The following is a 16,429-nucleotide window of genomic DNA, read 5'->3' on the forward strand; positions in this document are numbered from 1 at the left end:
GTGTGAAAATGATCAATTATCTACCAAATACAAATATGTACATATATACACAATTATACATGCACAGTGTATGGGTGAGTTAATTCTATATAGATTATGTATATGTAAATTATTTGTGTGTATATATATATCATAGGTTTATAACCTTCCTTGTTTCACCTAACACCATATGGTTTTTTCTCATATAGTGTTCCTTAGTGACCTAGCTGGTGAAGGTACTACCATTTTTCTTCACACAAATCTTGATGCTGCAGAGGAGCCAGGTCTATGTAAATAGTGATAGAAAAAATGAAAAGAGGAGTGGGCAAAGGATGGCAACTATATTTCTGTCTCTGCAGGCTTCATCCACAGGCTTATTTATTTATTCATTTCTGAATATCTCAGAACCTGTACTCCAAAATGCATCAGAAAGGAGAGCAAATGCTTGTTGTTTGTGCTTTGCCTGCTTTTCTGGAAGGTGGCTTATGAGATCACAGAATTCGGTCTTTCAGTTTGATGGTTCTTCTAAAGGGAAGGTGGAGGAGGGAAAATATAGGAATTGGAGAGAACCAATATTTATTTTGTTTCATTCAGTCCTAAAAAAAATCTGGTGAGCTGCCTTAGATGACTCCCCCTTCTGGAAGAAGACTCCTAGGCCCAGGGGCATAGCATCCTCGGAGTGCAAGTCTGCCCCTGCTTTCTGCCTTAGGTGGCAACAGCTCCTGCAGCTGAAGGGGCCTCATTAGCAGGAGAATCCGGATTGAATGTATGAGTCAGGAGACAGAGCTGAACAATGTGCAACATTTTATGAAACATACATTAAATCATGGTCCCTTAAAAGAATTTCAGAAGTTATTTGTCTTTATTAACCCTCTCTCTTTGCATATATTTTTAAAAGCATTTCAAATTGTTGGCCGTTGTTGTACACTAAAAATTTTCTACCCATGTGAAGCCCAGAGTATTAGAAAGCGATGATTTGCATTCTAAAATTGGCTTCATTTTTTCCCCTTCTATAGAGAAAAATAGTTTGCATGAAATTCCGAATCCCAACAGTGCATTTGAGGTATAGTGTTTAAGAACTGGAATAGGACCCTCGACTACATTGCTCTTTCAAAATAGATTAGCAACACTTTAACTTTGTTTTCCTTAAATTCAATTCTTTATAGAAGGTTTTTTTTTTAATTATTATTATTTCAAATGGTTACACTCCTGGAAGGAAGAGAATACCTTACTTTTGAGGAATGCTATTGTCTGTTGTTCCAAGGCCCCTGGCTCGGAGTGAGGAGGGGGTGGGGTGGGGGTCGGCACAGCGAGTGCAGTCAGCGGCTGCGCATCCCCGCACTTTGAGACTCGCGGGAGGAACAGGCTCAGGCCCCAGCCGCAGTCTCCTGGCGGGAGCTAGGAGGCAGACCCTAGGTGGTGACGAGGCAGCCTCCTCCACCGCCGGCAGGATCCTTTCCGTTCCAGGCCGACAAGGTAAGCTAAAGATTACTGTTGCGCTTGCTGTTATCGCGCGCATGGAACCCAAAGGGACCGAAGCATACCTCTGTCGATTTCCGTGGGCTGATCCTCATGGTCTTCCATTGGGTGTCCTAGAACAGGGGAGGTGGATTTGTATTTTTCCTATAAAGGCTAAGAACTCCTCTCTCTAGCACTTAGATCCATTGGTTGGAACGAGATTTCAACAGGTAGCAGATAGCGCTCACTTGGGGGAGGTTTGGAGTGCCACCCCCACCACCTCCGGGACCACGCCCCTCCCTGATGCTACCGGTCAACGAGCCTAACTCGTGCTTTCAATACCGTTTTACAGCCCCGGGAGTCAGCGGCGACCAGTGGGCTGTGGGGGAGCCGGGAACACCCCTCCCCTAGAAAGCCAGAGACCGGCTTGGAGCACAGCGGCGAGTGCCCGGGAGCAGGTCCGCGGGGAAGCGGGTTTTTTGGATCGCTCAGCCCCGCGGAGAGCCGTAGGGGACACGGGAGGCGGGTTCCTCCATCCTTGCCGACATGCAGAACGCGTCGCTCACGGAGCCCGAGTCCGCAAACGCGACGACCCCAGAGCCTTTGCCGCTGCCGCTGGCTGTGGCGGTGCCGGTTGTCTACGCCGTGATCTGCGCTGTGGGGCTGGTGGGCAACTCAGCGGTGCTGTACGTGCTGCTGCGGACGCCGCGCATGAAGACGGTCACCAACCTGTTCATCCTCAACCTGGCCATCGCCGACGAGCTCTTCACGCTGGTGCTGCCCATCAACATCGCAGACTTCCTGCTGCGCCGGTGGCCATTCGGCGAGCTCATGTGCAAGCTCATCGTGGCCATCGACCAGTACAACACCTTTTCCAGCCTCTACTTCCTCACCGTCATGAGCGCCGACCGCTACTTGGTGGTGCTGGCCACCGCCGAGTCGCGCCGGGTGGCTGGCCGCACCTACGGCGCCGCGCGAGCCGTGAGCCTGGCCGTGTGGGCGCTGGTCACGCTGGTCGTGCTGCCCTTCGCCGTCTTCGCCCGCCTCGACGAGGAGCAGGGCCGGCGCCAGTGCGTGCTGGTCTTCCCGCAGCCCGAGGCATTCTGGTGGCGGGCCAGCCGTCTCTATACGCTCGTGCTGGGCTTCGCCATCCCGGTGTCCACCATCTGCGCCCTCTACACCACGCTCCTGTGCCGGTTGCACGCCATGCGGCTGGATAACCATGGCAAGGCTCTGGACCGCGCCAAGAAGCGGGTGACCTTCCTGGTAGTGGCGATCTTGGCCGTTTGCCTGCTCTGCTGGACGCCCTACCACCTGAGCACCGTGGTGGTCCTCACCACTGACGTTCCACAGACGCCGCTCGTCATCGCCATCTCCTACTTTATCACCAGCCTGAGCTACGCCAACAGCTGCCTCAATCCCTTCCTCTATGCGTTCTTGGACGACAGCTTCCGCAAGAGCCTTCACCAGGTGATAGTGTGCAGGGCAGAGGCCTGACACCCGGGTGCGCGCTGTCCCGAACAGGACCCCGAGCCAGGACCAGCGCAGGGAGAATGGACACTAGCGGCACTCCAGTGTGGTCCCGGAAAGACAGCTTTGGTGTCCCGGGGAAACTTAATGGGGATGCGGATGCCTGGGCCCTACCCTAGCCCCAGCTGTGGTTGCGCCCTCAGCTTGGGTTTGCCAGCCCTTCCAGGAGAAGCCGAGTGTGAGAACCTCGGTGGCTGAGAAAGCCATATCGACTGCTCCCTAAAGGCGAAGAGAGGAGTTGACCCTCGAACTTCGCACAAACGGTAGAAGAGGAGGGCAGTATTGCTGGGAGCTGCCCCCTTCTAACCTCCAGCCCCTGCACCATGCTCCGGGAGCTGGTTGTTCGTTAACGCTGCTCTAGCGGGAATCCTCCGCGCCATCCTGGGGAACACCTGGCGACGCCGCGCGGGATCCCAGGCGACTGCACCCCGCTTGCGCTTGCGTTTTGTTTCTCTGCTTTAGGAAACCGCTGTCTGTGCCCTTGCTGCAGCAGAAGAACAGAAAGGGCTGGTCCCCTAGTCCTTCTCTGCGCGTTCCAGACCCTGGGCCAGGGCGCCCCAGTTTTCGCCTGCACCCGCTCCTCTGAGATGCGCCCTGCCTTGTGGAGCGCGCAGGAACAGCTGCCGGGGACAAAGGGCCTCCTCGACTGGGGAAGACCGCAGGAGGTGGGAGTCGTGTGTGTGTGTGTGTGTGTGTGTCTCCCGTGTAGCGGAGGAGGCGTGGGATGGTCTGGAACAGGCAGGAGCCTGGCTGTTCCAGTCCCTTCTTGCATTGTCTTTCTCCTTTCCTACACTTGATCGCACCTGAAAGCGTTCCATGACTGTCAGACCCAGCGGGGACCCTGCTAGCCCAGCGCAGGAAGGACTGAGAGCCCGGAGGAGTCCCCGGGCGCGCTGCTTCGGCGCCCCCTGCAGGAACCAGGCGCACAGCGTTGAGCTTCTCAGAGCTTGGCTTTTGCACTGGAGCGCACCGCAACCGGCTCTTTAAGCGACCAAAGCGCTAATCCGCGCTGCTTTCTCACCGATTCCGAAGCCCGCCCCCCACCCCCACCCTCCAAACAACCTTTCCCCTGTAGGCCTCTGTACCACTTGGATCAATTCGTTGTTATTGTGTGTTGTTCTAGAGACCAAGAGCTGTATAAATACTACTTATGTATCACAGATTTATCTTCCTGAGATTTCCCCGAAGAGGACATCTTTCACGGGTAACTGTGGACTACCTGTTTCTTACTTCTTAGTCTCAGAAGCACCTGGTAGGTAGTCAGTGTAAAACTGGTGAAGTCTGGTCTCACAAGGGAAACCGACCAGCACCCTACCTGCATTCGATCTCTGCCTAGAGGAGAGAGAAGTGAACTGAGAGAACTGACACCTGATTTGCTTACTCATCTGCAGTTGATGCCTCAGACCTGAACTGGACTATGATAATCGATTACAGTGTTTAAAAAAAGTATTACTCTTCAGGATGAATTTCTAACAGATACGAAAATTTCTAAAAATGCTTGCTTCCTATGGTACCTCTCAGTGGTTTTGTTTAAGAATAGTATTGCTAGCAGGTTTTATTTACCTAGTTTGCTTGGAATTTTAAACCAAGTTCTCAATATTTAGGTTCAAAAATACCTTTTAAAGAATATATGGAAGAGAAATACTCTTCGTTGTCTTGTGGAGAGGAAATCTCTCTGACTTGGAATTCATTCCTTAGCTCTCAAGGAACATTCAGGTAATTCAGAGCTATTTGTTTAGATAATGTAAATTTAGAAATTTTCTGCATTGGGTGGCAAACAATAGCTAATGGCTCACAGTGAGGATTTTCATGTGCAGGGCAATTTGAATGATGGGAGTCTTGACATTTGGACTGGCCTCTGTCTGTGGGTTTCAAAGACCTGGTCATTTAAATTTCTAGGAAACATTCTGTTGATTTTCCTGAAAACTCACAAAATTTTTAATGGCTCCTTGGTAACTTTTTTTTTAACTTTTATTTAGTAAATATAAATTTACAAAGTACAGCTTATGGATTACAGCGGCTCCCCCCCCCCATAACATCCCTGCCACCCACAACCCTCAAATCTCCCACTCCCTCTCCCATTCCATTCACATCAAGATTCATTTTCAATTCTCTTTATATACAGAAGATCGATTTAGTATATATTAAGTAAAGATTTCATCAGTTTGCACCACACAGAAACACAAAGTGAAAAATACTGTTTGAGTACTAGTTATACCATTAAATCACATAGTACAACACATTAAGGACAGAGATCCTACATGAGGAGTAAGTGCACAGTGACTCCTGTTGTTGATTTAACAATTTGACACTCTTGTTTATGGTGTCAGTAATCTCCCTAGGCTCTTGCCATGAGTTGTCAAGGCTATGGAAGCCTTTTGAGTTCAGACTCCGATGGTATTTAGATAAGGTCATAGTCAAAGTGGAAGTTCTCTCCTCAGTTAAGAGAAAGGTACCTCCTTCCTTGATGGCCTGTTCTTCCCACTGGGATCTCACACGCAGAGATCTTTCATTTAGGTCTTTTTTTATTTTTATTTTTATTTTTTGCCAGAGTGTCTTGGCTTTCCATGCCTAAAATACTCTGATGGACTCTTCAGCCAGATCTGAATGCCTTAAGGGCTGATTCTGAGGCCAGAGTGCTGTTTAGGACATCCACCATTCTATGAGCCTGCTGTGTACCCCCCTTCCCATGTTGGATCATTCTCTCCTTCTTAAATCTATCAGTTAGTATTAGCAGACACTAGTCTTGTTTATGTGATCCATTTGACTCTTAGACCTATCAGTGTGATCAATTGTGAACTGAAATTGATCACTGTGACCAGGGAGATGGCATTGGTACATGCCACCTTGATGGGATTGAATTGGAATCCCCTGGCACATTGCTAACTCTACCATTTTGGGCAATTCAGATTGAATTGTCCAATACAGTACATCTTCTCCCTCTCTTATTCCCACTCTTATATTTAACAGAGATCACTTTTCAGTTAAATTTAAACAGCTAAGAATAACTGTGTGTTAATTACAGAGTTCAACCAATAGTATTAAGTAGAACAAAAAATACTAAAAGGGATAAAGTATTAAGTTGTACATCAACAGGACAAGGGCTGAACAAGTCACTGTTTCTCATAGTGTCCAATTCACTTCAATAGGTTTCTTTTTGGTGCTCGGTTAGTTGCCACTGATCAGGAAGAACATATAATTTTTTCCCTTTGGACTGGCTTATTTCACTCAGCATGATGTTTTCCAAATTCCTCCATGTTGTAGCAAATGAGCGGATTTCATTGTTTTTTTTGTTTGTTTGTTTTTTTACTGCTGTATAGTATTCTATAGAGTACATGTCCCATAATTTTTTTATCCATTCTACTGTTGATGGGCATTTGGGTTGATTCCCGGTCTTAGCTATTGTGAATTGAGCTGCAATAAACATTAGGCTGCAGACCGCTTTTTTGTTTGCCAATTTAAACTCCTTTGGGTAAATTCCAAGGAGTGGGATGGCTGGGTCGAACGGTAGGGTTATCTTCAGGTTTCTGAGGAATCTCCAGACTGACTTCCATAGTGGTTTGACCAGTTTGCATTCCCACCAACAGTGGGTTAGTGTCCCTTTTTCCCCACATCCTCGCCAGCATCTGTTGTTGGTAGATTTCTGCATGTGAGCCATTCTAACCGGGGTGAGGTGAAACCTCATTGTGGTTTTGATTTGCATTTCCCTGATTGCTAGTGATCTTGAACACTTTTTCATGTGTTTGTTGGCCATTTGGATTTCCTCTTTTGAAAAATGTCTATTGAGATCCTTGGCCCATCTCTTAAGTGGGTTGTTGGTTTTGTCATTGTGGAGTTTCTTGATCTCTTTGTAGATTCTGGTTATTAGTCCTTTATCAGTTGCATAGCTTGCAAATATTTTTTCCCATTCTGTTGGTTGTATCTTCACTTTCCTGACTATTTCTTTTGCAGTACAGAAACCTCTCAATTGGATGCAATCCCAAATGTAAATTTTGGCTTTGACTGCCTGTGCCTCTGAGGTCTTTACCAAGAAGTCTTTGCCTCTGCCTATAGCTTGCAGGGTTTCTCCAATGCTCTCTAATAATTTGATGGTGTCGGGTCATAGATTTAGATCTTTAATCCGTGTTGAGTGGATTTTTGTGTAAGGTGTAAGGTAGGGGTCTTGTTTCATGTTTCTACATGTGGGAATCCAGTTTTCTCAGCACCATTTATGGAATAGACTGTCCTTGCTCCAGGGATTGGTTTTAGATCCTTGATCAAATATAAGTTGGCTGTAGATGTTTGGGTTGATTTCTGGAGTTTCTATTCTGTTTCATTGGTCTATCCATCTGTTTCTGTACCAGTACCATGCTGTTTTGATTACAACTGCTCTGTAGTATGTCCTGACATCTGGTATTGTGATGCCTCTGGCTTTGTTTTTTGTTGTGTAAGATTGCTTTAGCTATTGGAGGTCTCTTGTGCCTCCATATGAATTTCAGCATCATTTTTTTCTAGATCTGAGAAGAAGGTCTTTGGTATTTTGGTTGGTATCACATTGAATCTATAAATTGCTTTTGGGAGAATGGACATTTTGATGATATTGATTCTTCCAATCCATGAGCATGGAAGATTTTTCCATTTTTTGGTATCCTCTTTTATTTCTTTCTTTAAGATTTTGTAATTCTCATCGTAGAGATCTTTAACATCCTTGGTTAAGTTTATTCCAAGGTATTTGATTGTTTTTGTAGCTATTGTGAATGGGATTGATCTTAGCTGTTCTTTCTCAGCTGTGGCATTGCCTGTGTATACAAAGGCTGTTGATTTTTATGCATTGATTTTATATCCTGCTACTTTGCCAAACTCTTCTATGAATTCTAATAGTCTCTTAGTAGAGTTCTTTGGATCCCCTAAGTTATGAATCATATCATCTGCAAACAGGGATAGTTTGAGTTCTTCCTTCCCAATTTGTATTCCTTTAATTACTTTTTCTTGCCTAATGGCTCTGGCTAAAACTTCCAGAACTATGTTGAATAGCAGTGGTGAGAGTGGGCATCCCTGTCTGGTACCAGATCTCAGTGGAAATGCTTCCAACTTTTCCCCATGCAATAGGATGCTGGCCGTGGGTTTTTCATAAATTGCTTTGATTGTATTGAGGAATGTTCCTTCTATACCCAGTTTGCTTAGAGTTTTCATCATGAAAGGGTGTTGTATGTTATTGAATGCTTTCTCTGCATCTATTGAGATAATCACATGGGTTTTCTTCTGCAGTCTGTTAATGTGGTGTATCACATTGATTGATTTGCAAACATTGAACCATCCCTGCATTACCAGGGATAAATCCCAATTGGTCTGGGTGGATGATCTTTGTGATGTGTTGTTGCATTCTATTGGCCAGAATTTTATTGAGGATTTTTGCATCTATGTTCATTTTTGCATCTATGCTTGCATCTATAATTTTCTTTCTCTGCTATATCTTTTTCAGGCTTAGGGATTAAGGTGATGCTGGATTCATTGAATGAATTTGGGAGGGTTTCCTCTCTTATGATTATTCTTAATAGTTTGAGAAGAATTGGAGTTAGTTCTTCTTTAAATGTTTGGTAGAATTCAGCAGTGAATCCATCTGGCCCTGGGCTTTTCTTTGTTGGGAGGAATTTTAATACCTTTTCAATTTCTGACTCAGTTAGGGGTCTGTTTAGGTTTTCGATGTCTTCCTGGTTCAATTTAGGTAGGTTGCATGTGTCCAGGAATCTATCCATTACTGATAGATTTCCCTGTTTGCTGGCATACAACTCTTTGTAGTAATTTCTGATGATTCTTTTTATTTCTGTAGTGTCTGTTGTTATGGTTCCTTTTTCATTTCTGATTTAATTGATGTAGTTCTTTTCTCTTCTTTTTTTAGTTAGTTGGGCCAATGGTGTGTCAATTTTTTTTCTTCAAAAAAACCAGCTCTTCATTTGGTTGATCTTTTGTAACATTTTTTGGATTCAATCCTGTTGATTTCTTCTCTGATTTTAATTATTTCTCTTCTCCTACTAGATTTGGGTCTGGTTTGCAGCAGTTTTTCTAGATCCTTGAGATGAATTGAAAACTCATGTATTTGGTACCTTTCCACTTTCTTGATGTAGGCACCTATTGATATAAACTTTCCTCTTAACACTGCTTTTGCTGCATCCCATAAGTTTTGGTATGTTGTGTTGTTATCCTCATTTACTTTGAGAAAGTTTTTGATTTCTCTTATGATTACTTCTATGACCCAGTGTTCATTCAGCAGCATGTTGTTCAGTCTCCATGTGTTTGTATATGCTCTATGGATTCCTGAGTTGCTAATTTCCAGCCTCATTCCGCTGTGGTCTGAGAAACTGCATGGTATGATTCTAATTCTTTTGAATTTGCTGAGACTTGTTTTATGGCCTAGTGTGTGGCCAATCCTAGATAGATTCCATGCAATGCTGAGAAGAATGTAAATTCTTTAAATGTGGGATTGAAAGTTCTGTAGATATCTGTTAGATCCATTTGGGTTATAGTGTTGATTAACTCTGCTGTTTCCTTGTTGATCTTCTGTCCGGTTGATCTATTTCTGAGAGTGGGGTATTGAAGTCCTCTAGTACTATTGTATTGGAATCTAAGTTTCCCTTTAAGTCCGTTAACATATCTTTTAAATAAACCGGTGCCCTGTAATTAGGTGCATATACATTGATAATAGTTATATCTTCCTGTTGAATTGAACCCTTAATCATTATATAGTGCCCCTTTTTGTCTCTCTCAATAGTTTTTGTGTTAAAGTTTATTTTGTCTGATATTAATTTGGCTATGCCAGCTCTCTTTTGGTTTATATTGGCGTGGAATATCTCTTTCCCTCCTTCACTTTCAGTCCGCACGCATCTTTGTTGGAAAGATGTGTTTCTTGTAAGCAGCAAATAGATGGGTTTTGTTCCTTCATCCATTCAGCCAGTCTGTGTCTTTTAACTGGAAAGTTGAGGACATTTGCATTCAATGTGACTATTGATAAGTCGTAAATTTGCCCTGCCATTTTACCAAAGATATTTCTAAGATACGCTTTGAGCTTTCTGTGATCTTTTACTAGGAGGTTTTCTTCTTTTACCTTCTCTCATATTGATGACCGTGTTTCTGTGTTTCTGTGTGTAACACATCTTTTGCAGGTCTGGATGAGTGGCAACAAATTCTTTCAGTTTCTGTTTGCTATGAAAGGTCTTTATTTCACCTTCATTCACAAATGAGAGCTTTGCAAGATATAATATTCTGGGCTTGCAATTTTTCTCTCTTAGTACCTGGGCTATATCTCGCCATTCCCTCCTAGCCTGAAGGGTTTCTGATGAGAAGTCTGCTGTGAGTCTAATTGGAAATCCTCTGATAGTAATCTGATGTTTCTCTCTTGCACATTTTAGAATCTTTTCTTTATGTTTCACTGTGGTGAGTTTGATTACAATGTGTCGTGGTGAAGATCTCTTTTGGACATGTTTACTAGGGGTTCTATGAGCTTCCTGTACTTGAATGTCTCTGTCCTTCTCCAAACCTGGGAAGTTCTCTGCTAGTATCTCATTAAAAAGGCCTTCTAATCCTTTCTCCCTCTCCATGCCTTCAGGAACTCCTAGAACCAGAATGCTGGGTTTTTTAATAGTATCCTTTAGATTCCCAACAATATTTTTTAGATTTCTAATTTCCTCTTCTTTTCTTTGGTCTGACTGTATCCTTTCCTGTTCTCTGTCTTCTAAGTCTGATATTCTCTCTTCTGCTTCACTCATAATGTTTTTAAGGCTCGCTAATGCACTTGTCATTTGATCTATTGAATTCTTCATTTCATTTTGGTTTCTCTTCACTATCACAATTTCATGTTCTACTAGTTTCTTCATTTCATTTTGATTCCTCCTTAAGATTCATTTTCATGAGAGAGATTTTCTATCCTGTCCAATAAGGATTTCTGTAGTTCAAGAATTTGTTTTTGAGAACTTCTAAATGTTCTTGTCATAAATTTTTCAAAATCACTATCTTCCATTTCTACTATCTCATCATCTTCATAATCTCGATTTGGGGTGTCTTGTTCATTTGGGGGCATCATAATGTCTTCCTTGTTCTGTTTCCTTGGTTTCTGCATTTGTTGCTTGACATTGTGGAGATATTCTTTGGTTTCTTCTTTTTTTTTTTCTTACTGTGGTGGTTTTTCTCATTATACTATTTCTCTAGATTAAGTGGACTGTCTGCTTTGATGAATCGTTAGAGTCTTTTGATGGGTGTGGCCAGAGAGCTCTGTTCTGTTCTTCAGGGTTAAGATTGTGCCAAAGGTGACACACCCAGGTTAGGTGTGGTAAATCTTCTCTCTCTCTCTCTCTCTCTCTCTCTCTTTTAATTCAGAAGGGAAGTAATTCCATACAGCTGAGCGGAATTGAAGGCAGTTAATTTCTGTGCTCTGGCTCCTGTGGGTATATTATCTGTCTGCTCTTTCCCAAGGACCACACAAATGATTCATGCAGTCCTCAGTGTAAGCTCAAATTTCCCTGTAATCTCCCACAGGGTTGCCAAAGTTGCCAAGTTTGTGGCATATCAGGCCCTCTGAGAGTTCTCTCACACATCCTCAGTTTTTTATTTTTTTCCCCACAGTCTCAGTTCATTAGCTCCACACATTCACTAGTTCTTAACCTGCTCTTATTTCTCCCCACCAGTGTCAGGTTTTTCTGCTTGGCTGATGGCAGGCTTTGCTTTTATGTATGTCCAAAATGGTGCCTGTTCTTTGTCTTGCTCACCTTTGTAAGGTGAGTGGAGAAAGAGAATTGTGTTCATACTGGTTCCTTTTATTTATTTATTTTTCTCTCCTCTAGGTAGCCTGGTGAATTTTACCCCTTGAGGCTTCAAGCCTTGTTCCCTCTAGGCTCCTCCTTCTGCTTTCCTGCCAGTGTCTCAGGCTACTGAGCTTTTGCGTCACCTCCCTTTTCAGAGCTGGTGCGTAGATTCGACAGCTGGGGTCCCAAGCCATGGGTGCCCATGCCCTCCTCTTAGGTCCACCATGTCCCACTAGTTCCAGAAGAGTTCCCTCTGCAGTTTTGTCCCTAACTCTTCCCTGAAACTACAGGATCTCCACTTTTATTAAACAATCTTTTCCTGGACTGTCAGTGTGCTCCCTCCCTATTCCGCCATCTTGGAGGAAACCTTCCTTGGTAACTTTTCAAAATGAAGGTTAAACTTGGTGATGGACAAAGAGCAAGGCAGACATTAGGGCACAGATACAGCTGGGTTTGATTACCCGGAATGGAAATCTCACATGTCTTCATAAACTCAATAACTGGACACAAATGAGGAAGAGTAGTGGGATCCATCTATCCACAACATCATTCCTGCTTCAGAGTGACCTGGAACTGTCTCAGAATCCATGGGAGCAACTGTTGGAAACACAGAGGCCTGGGGACAGGTATGTCCTCAACAGCAAGGCATGGATTGGCATCCTAGCATGTATGTGAGATTAAATACAACTCAGTGGTTCAATCTCTTCCTGGCTTTCTATGTCATTGGCTATGTGGTGTGTCATTATTTCTAGGTGTGACCATTTTATGAGCATGTTAACGTCAACATTGTATGCCTCACACTTTCTATCTCTTAGATATTAGAAGAAGAAATAGACCATGAAAAAGTTGAATTTATTGACATCATTGCATTGAAAGGTTTTAATTCTGTGTTGAATTCTTGTAGTCTTTGTGTAAATCCTTATTTTTTTGGTTTTTCCACTTCTGATATTTAAAATGTCTCTTTGCTTTTATTCAATTTTGGACACTTGTGAAATGTGTGTGCTTATGCTTTATGTTGAGAAATATAGAAATTCTGCTTGTCCTTATAAAGGAGCTTGATATAAATAAAAGATGAAAATAATCTGTGTGATATTAAATATAGTATTTCCTGAAAACATGGGATCTATAATCCTGTCACCTTATCATTTATGTATTATGGATTTTATAAATACTGCCCTCATGGCAAAGTTATCTAATGAATAAGCAAGGAAGAATGGAATGGAAGTGTTTGACAGACCAAGATTAAGGGTTTAGTGCTCCACTTCTTCAATCTATTTGGTTGTGAAAATGAAGCAAAGTTGTTGACTGGTAGAGATTCTAGAATTTACACTATGTGGAGAAAGGATAAGCCCTTACTATACAATTGTAAACTTCAATTCTTGAATATTTGAGCATCTGTGTAGATAGTGAAAAGAGAAATTGCTTAAATAATTAGCAAACATAACATTATTTCAGTTATCAGTATGTATAGCCATGGCACAAATATAAGGATACTGGCAAAAGTTTGTGGATTTGCATTTCCCAAACCACGATGAGGTTTACCTCACCCCAGTTAGAATGACTTTCATACAGAAATCAGTAAACAACAATTTCTGGTGAGGATGTGAGGAAAAAGGTACCCTAATCCACTGTTGGTGGGAATGTAAACTGATAAAACCACTATGGAAGTCAGTTTAGAGATACCTCAGAAATTTGAATATAGACCTACCATATGACCCAGCCATTTCATTCCTTGCAATTTACCCAAAGGAAATCAAATCAGCAAATAAAAGAGTTATCTGCACCTCCATATTTATTGCAGCTCCATTCACAATAGTTAAGACATGGAAACAACCTAAATGCTTGTCAACTGAAAACTGGATAAAAAATTATGGGATATGTACTTTATGGAATACTACACAGTGGTAAAAAATGTGACCTGGTCATTTCCAACAAAAGGGATGAATCTGAAATATATCATACTTAGTGAAATAAGCCAGTCCCAAAGGGACAAATACCATATGTTCTCCCTGATCTGTGAGAACCAATAGAGCACCTAAAAGGGAAAAGGAAATCTGTAGAAGTGACATTGACACTTTGAGTAGCAATGACTTGAACAGCCCTTGTCTTGACTGTTGAGGAAGCTTTTTTTTTTTTCTCTTAATGGAGAATGGGACTGGGAATGGGAGAAGGAGGAGGAGGTGGGGTTCGAGTGGGGGTGGGAGGGCAGGTATGGTGGGAAGAATCACTATCTTCCTGAAGTTGTATGTACAAAATTTGTACTCATTAAATAAAAGGTTTCTTTGGGGAAAAAAGAATAAAGACAAAGATTTGTAAAAAAAAGAGTTTGTGGAAAATGGAATTAAGGGATAAGTTTATTTTGCTGCAAAAACCTTTGAAATGCATTCATATGAAAGGTCTTTATAAAGTTCGTGGAAATGAATATTATGAAAAAAACTGTAAATGGGTTTCACAATTTCCACACCAAAATAAACTTACATTTTAATTTCATTTTCCATAGATTTTTTGAAATACCCCAGTGTATGCAAGGTAGAGAAGCCTACCTGAAAAGCCCCAAGGAATTACTGTGAACTATTTACTCAATAACACCCTGGGAAAACAACAGAACAAACCTCCATCTGCCTTGGAGAGGAATAATCTATGCATGATCATAGGAAGACATCAAAGAATTCTGCACATAATGGTCACTTGATAGGGCAGCTTTGGGTCTGGCACTTTGATCCCCATTTTACATACAAAGAAAGTGAACTGCAAAGAAATACATGAAGACAGGGCCAAAGAGATCAAAGCCACTCAGAGCCATCCAGCTCCTTTTCTAGGAATTGTCTCATCCTGTTTCTATAGAGATGGAATTTGTTGCAGTGTGTGATTTGGAAATAGAAGACTACAGAAATCATTGATGTCTTTGAAATATTTAAAGGCTCAAGCAAGGTCTGCCTATTATTATATCATAGAGATAAAGGGAGGGTAAGGTTTAACAATAGAATTTCAATCCTAACTCAGAGCCTTACAAAGTATTGGGTTGTTAAAAGTTATATAAGAATAAAAATTCTTTAACCAGAGCTAGTCTTTCTCCTGAACTGCAAAAGGCACCAGGTGCCCTGAAATCTGCACTTGAAATAGTTCCACCTGTAAGAGAACCAATCATATTGCTTGCATTCTTCTGAGTAATATGGTCTTGATTCCTCTAGTCCTCTCTTTCTATAAAAATATTTCTCTTCATTGCTTCATTTCTACTTGTTCTCCTTACTGAGAAATTCCAGGGATCCTAGTTAAAAGAGAAGTTTTCACATAATTTCTAAATAGTAGTTAATTTATTATTACAACTTTTTATTTTGGTTAAAGAGTGTAGTATATGTTTAAACCTATAAATTTAAAATGAAAACATTTTAAATGTACAAAATATGTTAAGTAATTAAGTTTTTTACAAATTTTATGCTTCTGCAGTCCACACAGCAGATTCATGTGGGGAGCCATTGCACCGCACCCTAAAGATGGCACCGGCTCCTTTCTCCTGGAAGGATTGGCGAGAAACAAACAACTCCTAATAAGGAGATGGCTGAGCTCCCTTCTGGCTTCCGCATTGCTGTACCTATCAATCCTTGCCACTTGGCTGCTTTTGATTGGTGTGCTGATGGCTATAAGAGGGATGGGAGAGGGAAGGAGGCGGAAGAAGAAGCTTGTTCAAGGTTCCTGAATAAACTGCTTGAAGAAGAGTTCGGGTTGTGTCTTACTTGCTGGTCGAGGGAAGTTCTGAGTTCACGTTTGAGATGGTTCCCCATACGGGCCACCAGTTGTCGCGTCCTCGACCAGCAAGGAAGACACAACCCGAACTCTTCTTCAAGCAGTTTATTCAGGAACCTTGAACAAGCTTCTTCTTCCGCCTCCTTCCCTCTCCCATCCCTCTTATAGCCATCAGCACACCAATCAAAAGCAGCCAAGTGGCAAGGATTGATAGGTACAGCAATGCGGAAGCCAGAAGGGAGCTCAGCCATCTCCTTATTAGGAGTTGTTTGTTTCTCGCCAATCCTTCCAGGAGAAAGGAGCCGGTGCCATCTTTAGGGTGCGGTGCAATGGCTCCCCACAGATTCATAGACTGACAATCACTGTAAGTAACACTCTGACCTCAGAATCAGCTCTTAAGGCATTTAGATGTGGCTGAAAAGCCCATGAGAGCATTTCAGACATGAAAAGCCAAGATATTGTAGCAAAAAATATCCTATGTGCAGGATCTCTGTGAGTGAGACTCCAGTGGAAAGAAGGGGCCATCAAAGAAGGATGTACTTTTTTTCTTAAGGGAGGCAAGAACTACCACTTTGCTTATCACTTTGTGCAAATACTTATGGAGTTTGTGGTCACAAAAGGCTTCCATAGCCTTGGCAGCTCATGGAAAGAGTCTCCGGTGATCACTGACATCATAAATAAGATTGTTAATTGTTAAATTAACAACAAAGTCACTGTGCACTTACTCCCTCTGTAGGACCCCTCTCCTTAATGAGAATTAATTAATTCTGAGAATTAACTGCAAAACTTGTTCTCAAACAGTACTTTACACATTGTGTGTGTGTGTGTGTGCAAATTGTCAAAATCTTTACTTAGTATAGAGTTGGTCTTCTGTATATAAAGTTAAGTTAAAAATGAATCTTAATATAGAGTGGGATGGGAGTGGGAGTAGGAGGTGGGATGAG

At 42.4% G+C, this 16,429-nt stretch overlaps 1 protein-coding gene across 1 annotated transcript; it reads left to right on the plus strand.

The window, feature by feature from the left end:
• The first annotated feature begins 1,324 nt into the window (after positions 1-1,324).
• On the plus strand, positions 1,325-12,744 carry NPBWR1 (neuropeptides B and W receptor 1). The gene has a single exon (XM_070075827.1). The coding sequence runs from the start codon at positions 1,984-1,986 to the stop codon at positions 2,932-2,934; it is 951 nt and encodes a 316-aa protein (XP_069931928.1). The 5' UTR covers positions 1,325-1,983; the 3' UTR covers positions 2,935-12,744.
• Positions 12,745-16,429: the final 3,685 nt, after the last annotated feature.

Source organism: Oryctolagus cuniculus, chromosome 6 (genome assembly GCF_964237555.1).
Source record: "Oryctolagus cuniculus chromosome 6, mOryCun1.1, whole genome shotgun sequence".
In the NCBI taxonomy this organism is placed as follows: Eukaryota; Metazoa; Chordata; class Mammalia; order Lagomorpha; family Leporidae; genus Oryctolagus; species Oryctolagus cuniculus.

Coding starts and splice junctions, on each gene's coding strand:
- NPBWR1 (XM_070075827.1), top strand. CDS start 1,984: ATGCAGAACGCGTCGCTCACGGAGCCCGAGTCCGCAAACGCGACGACC.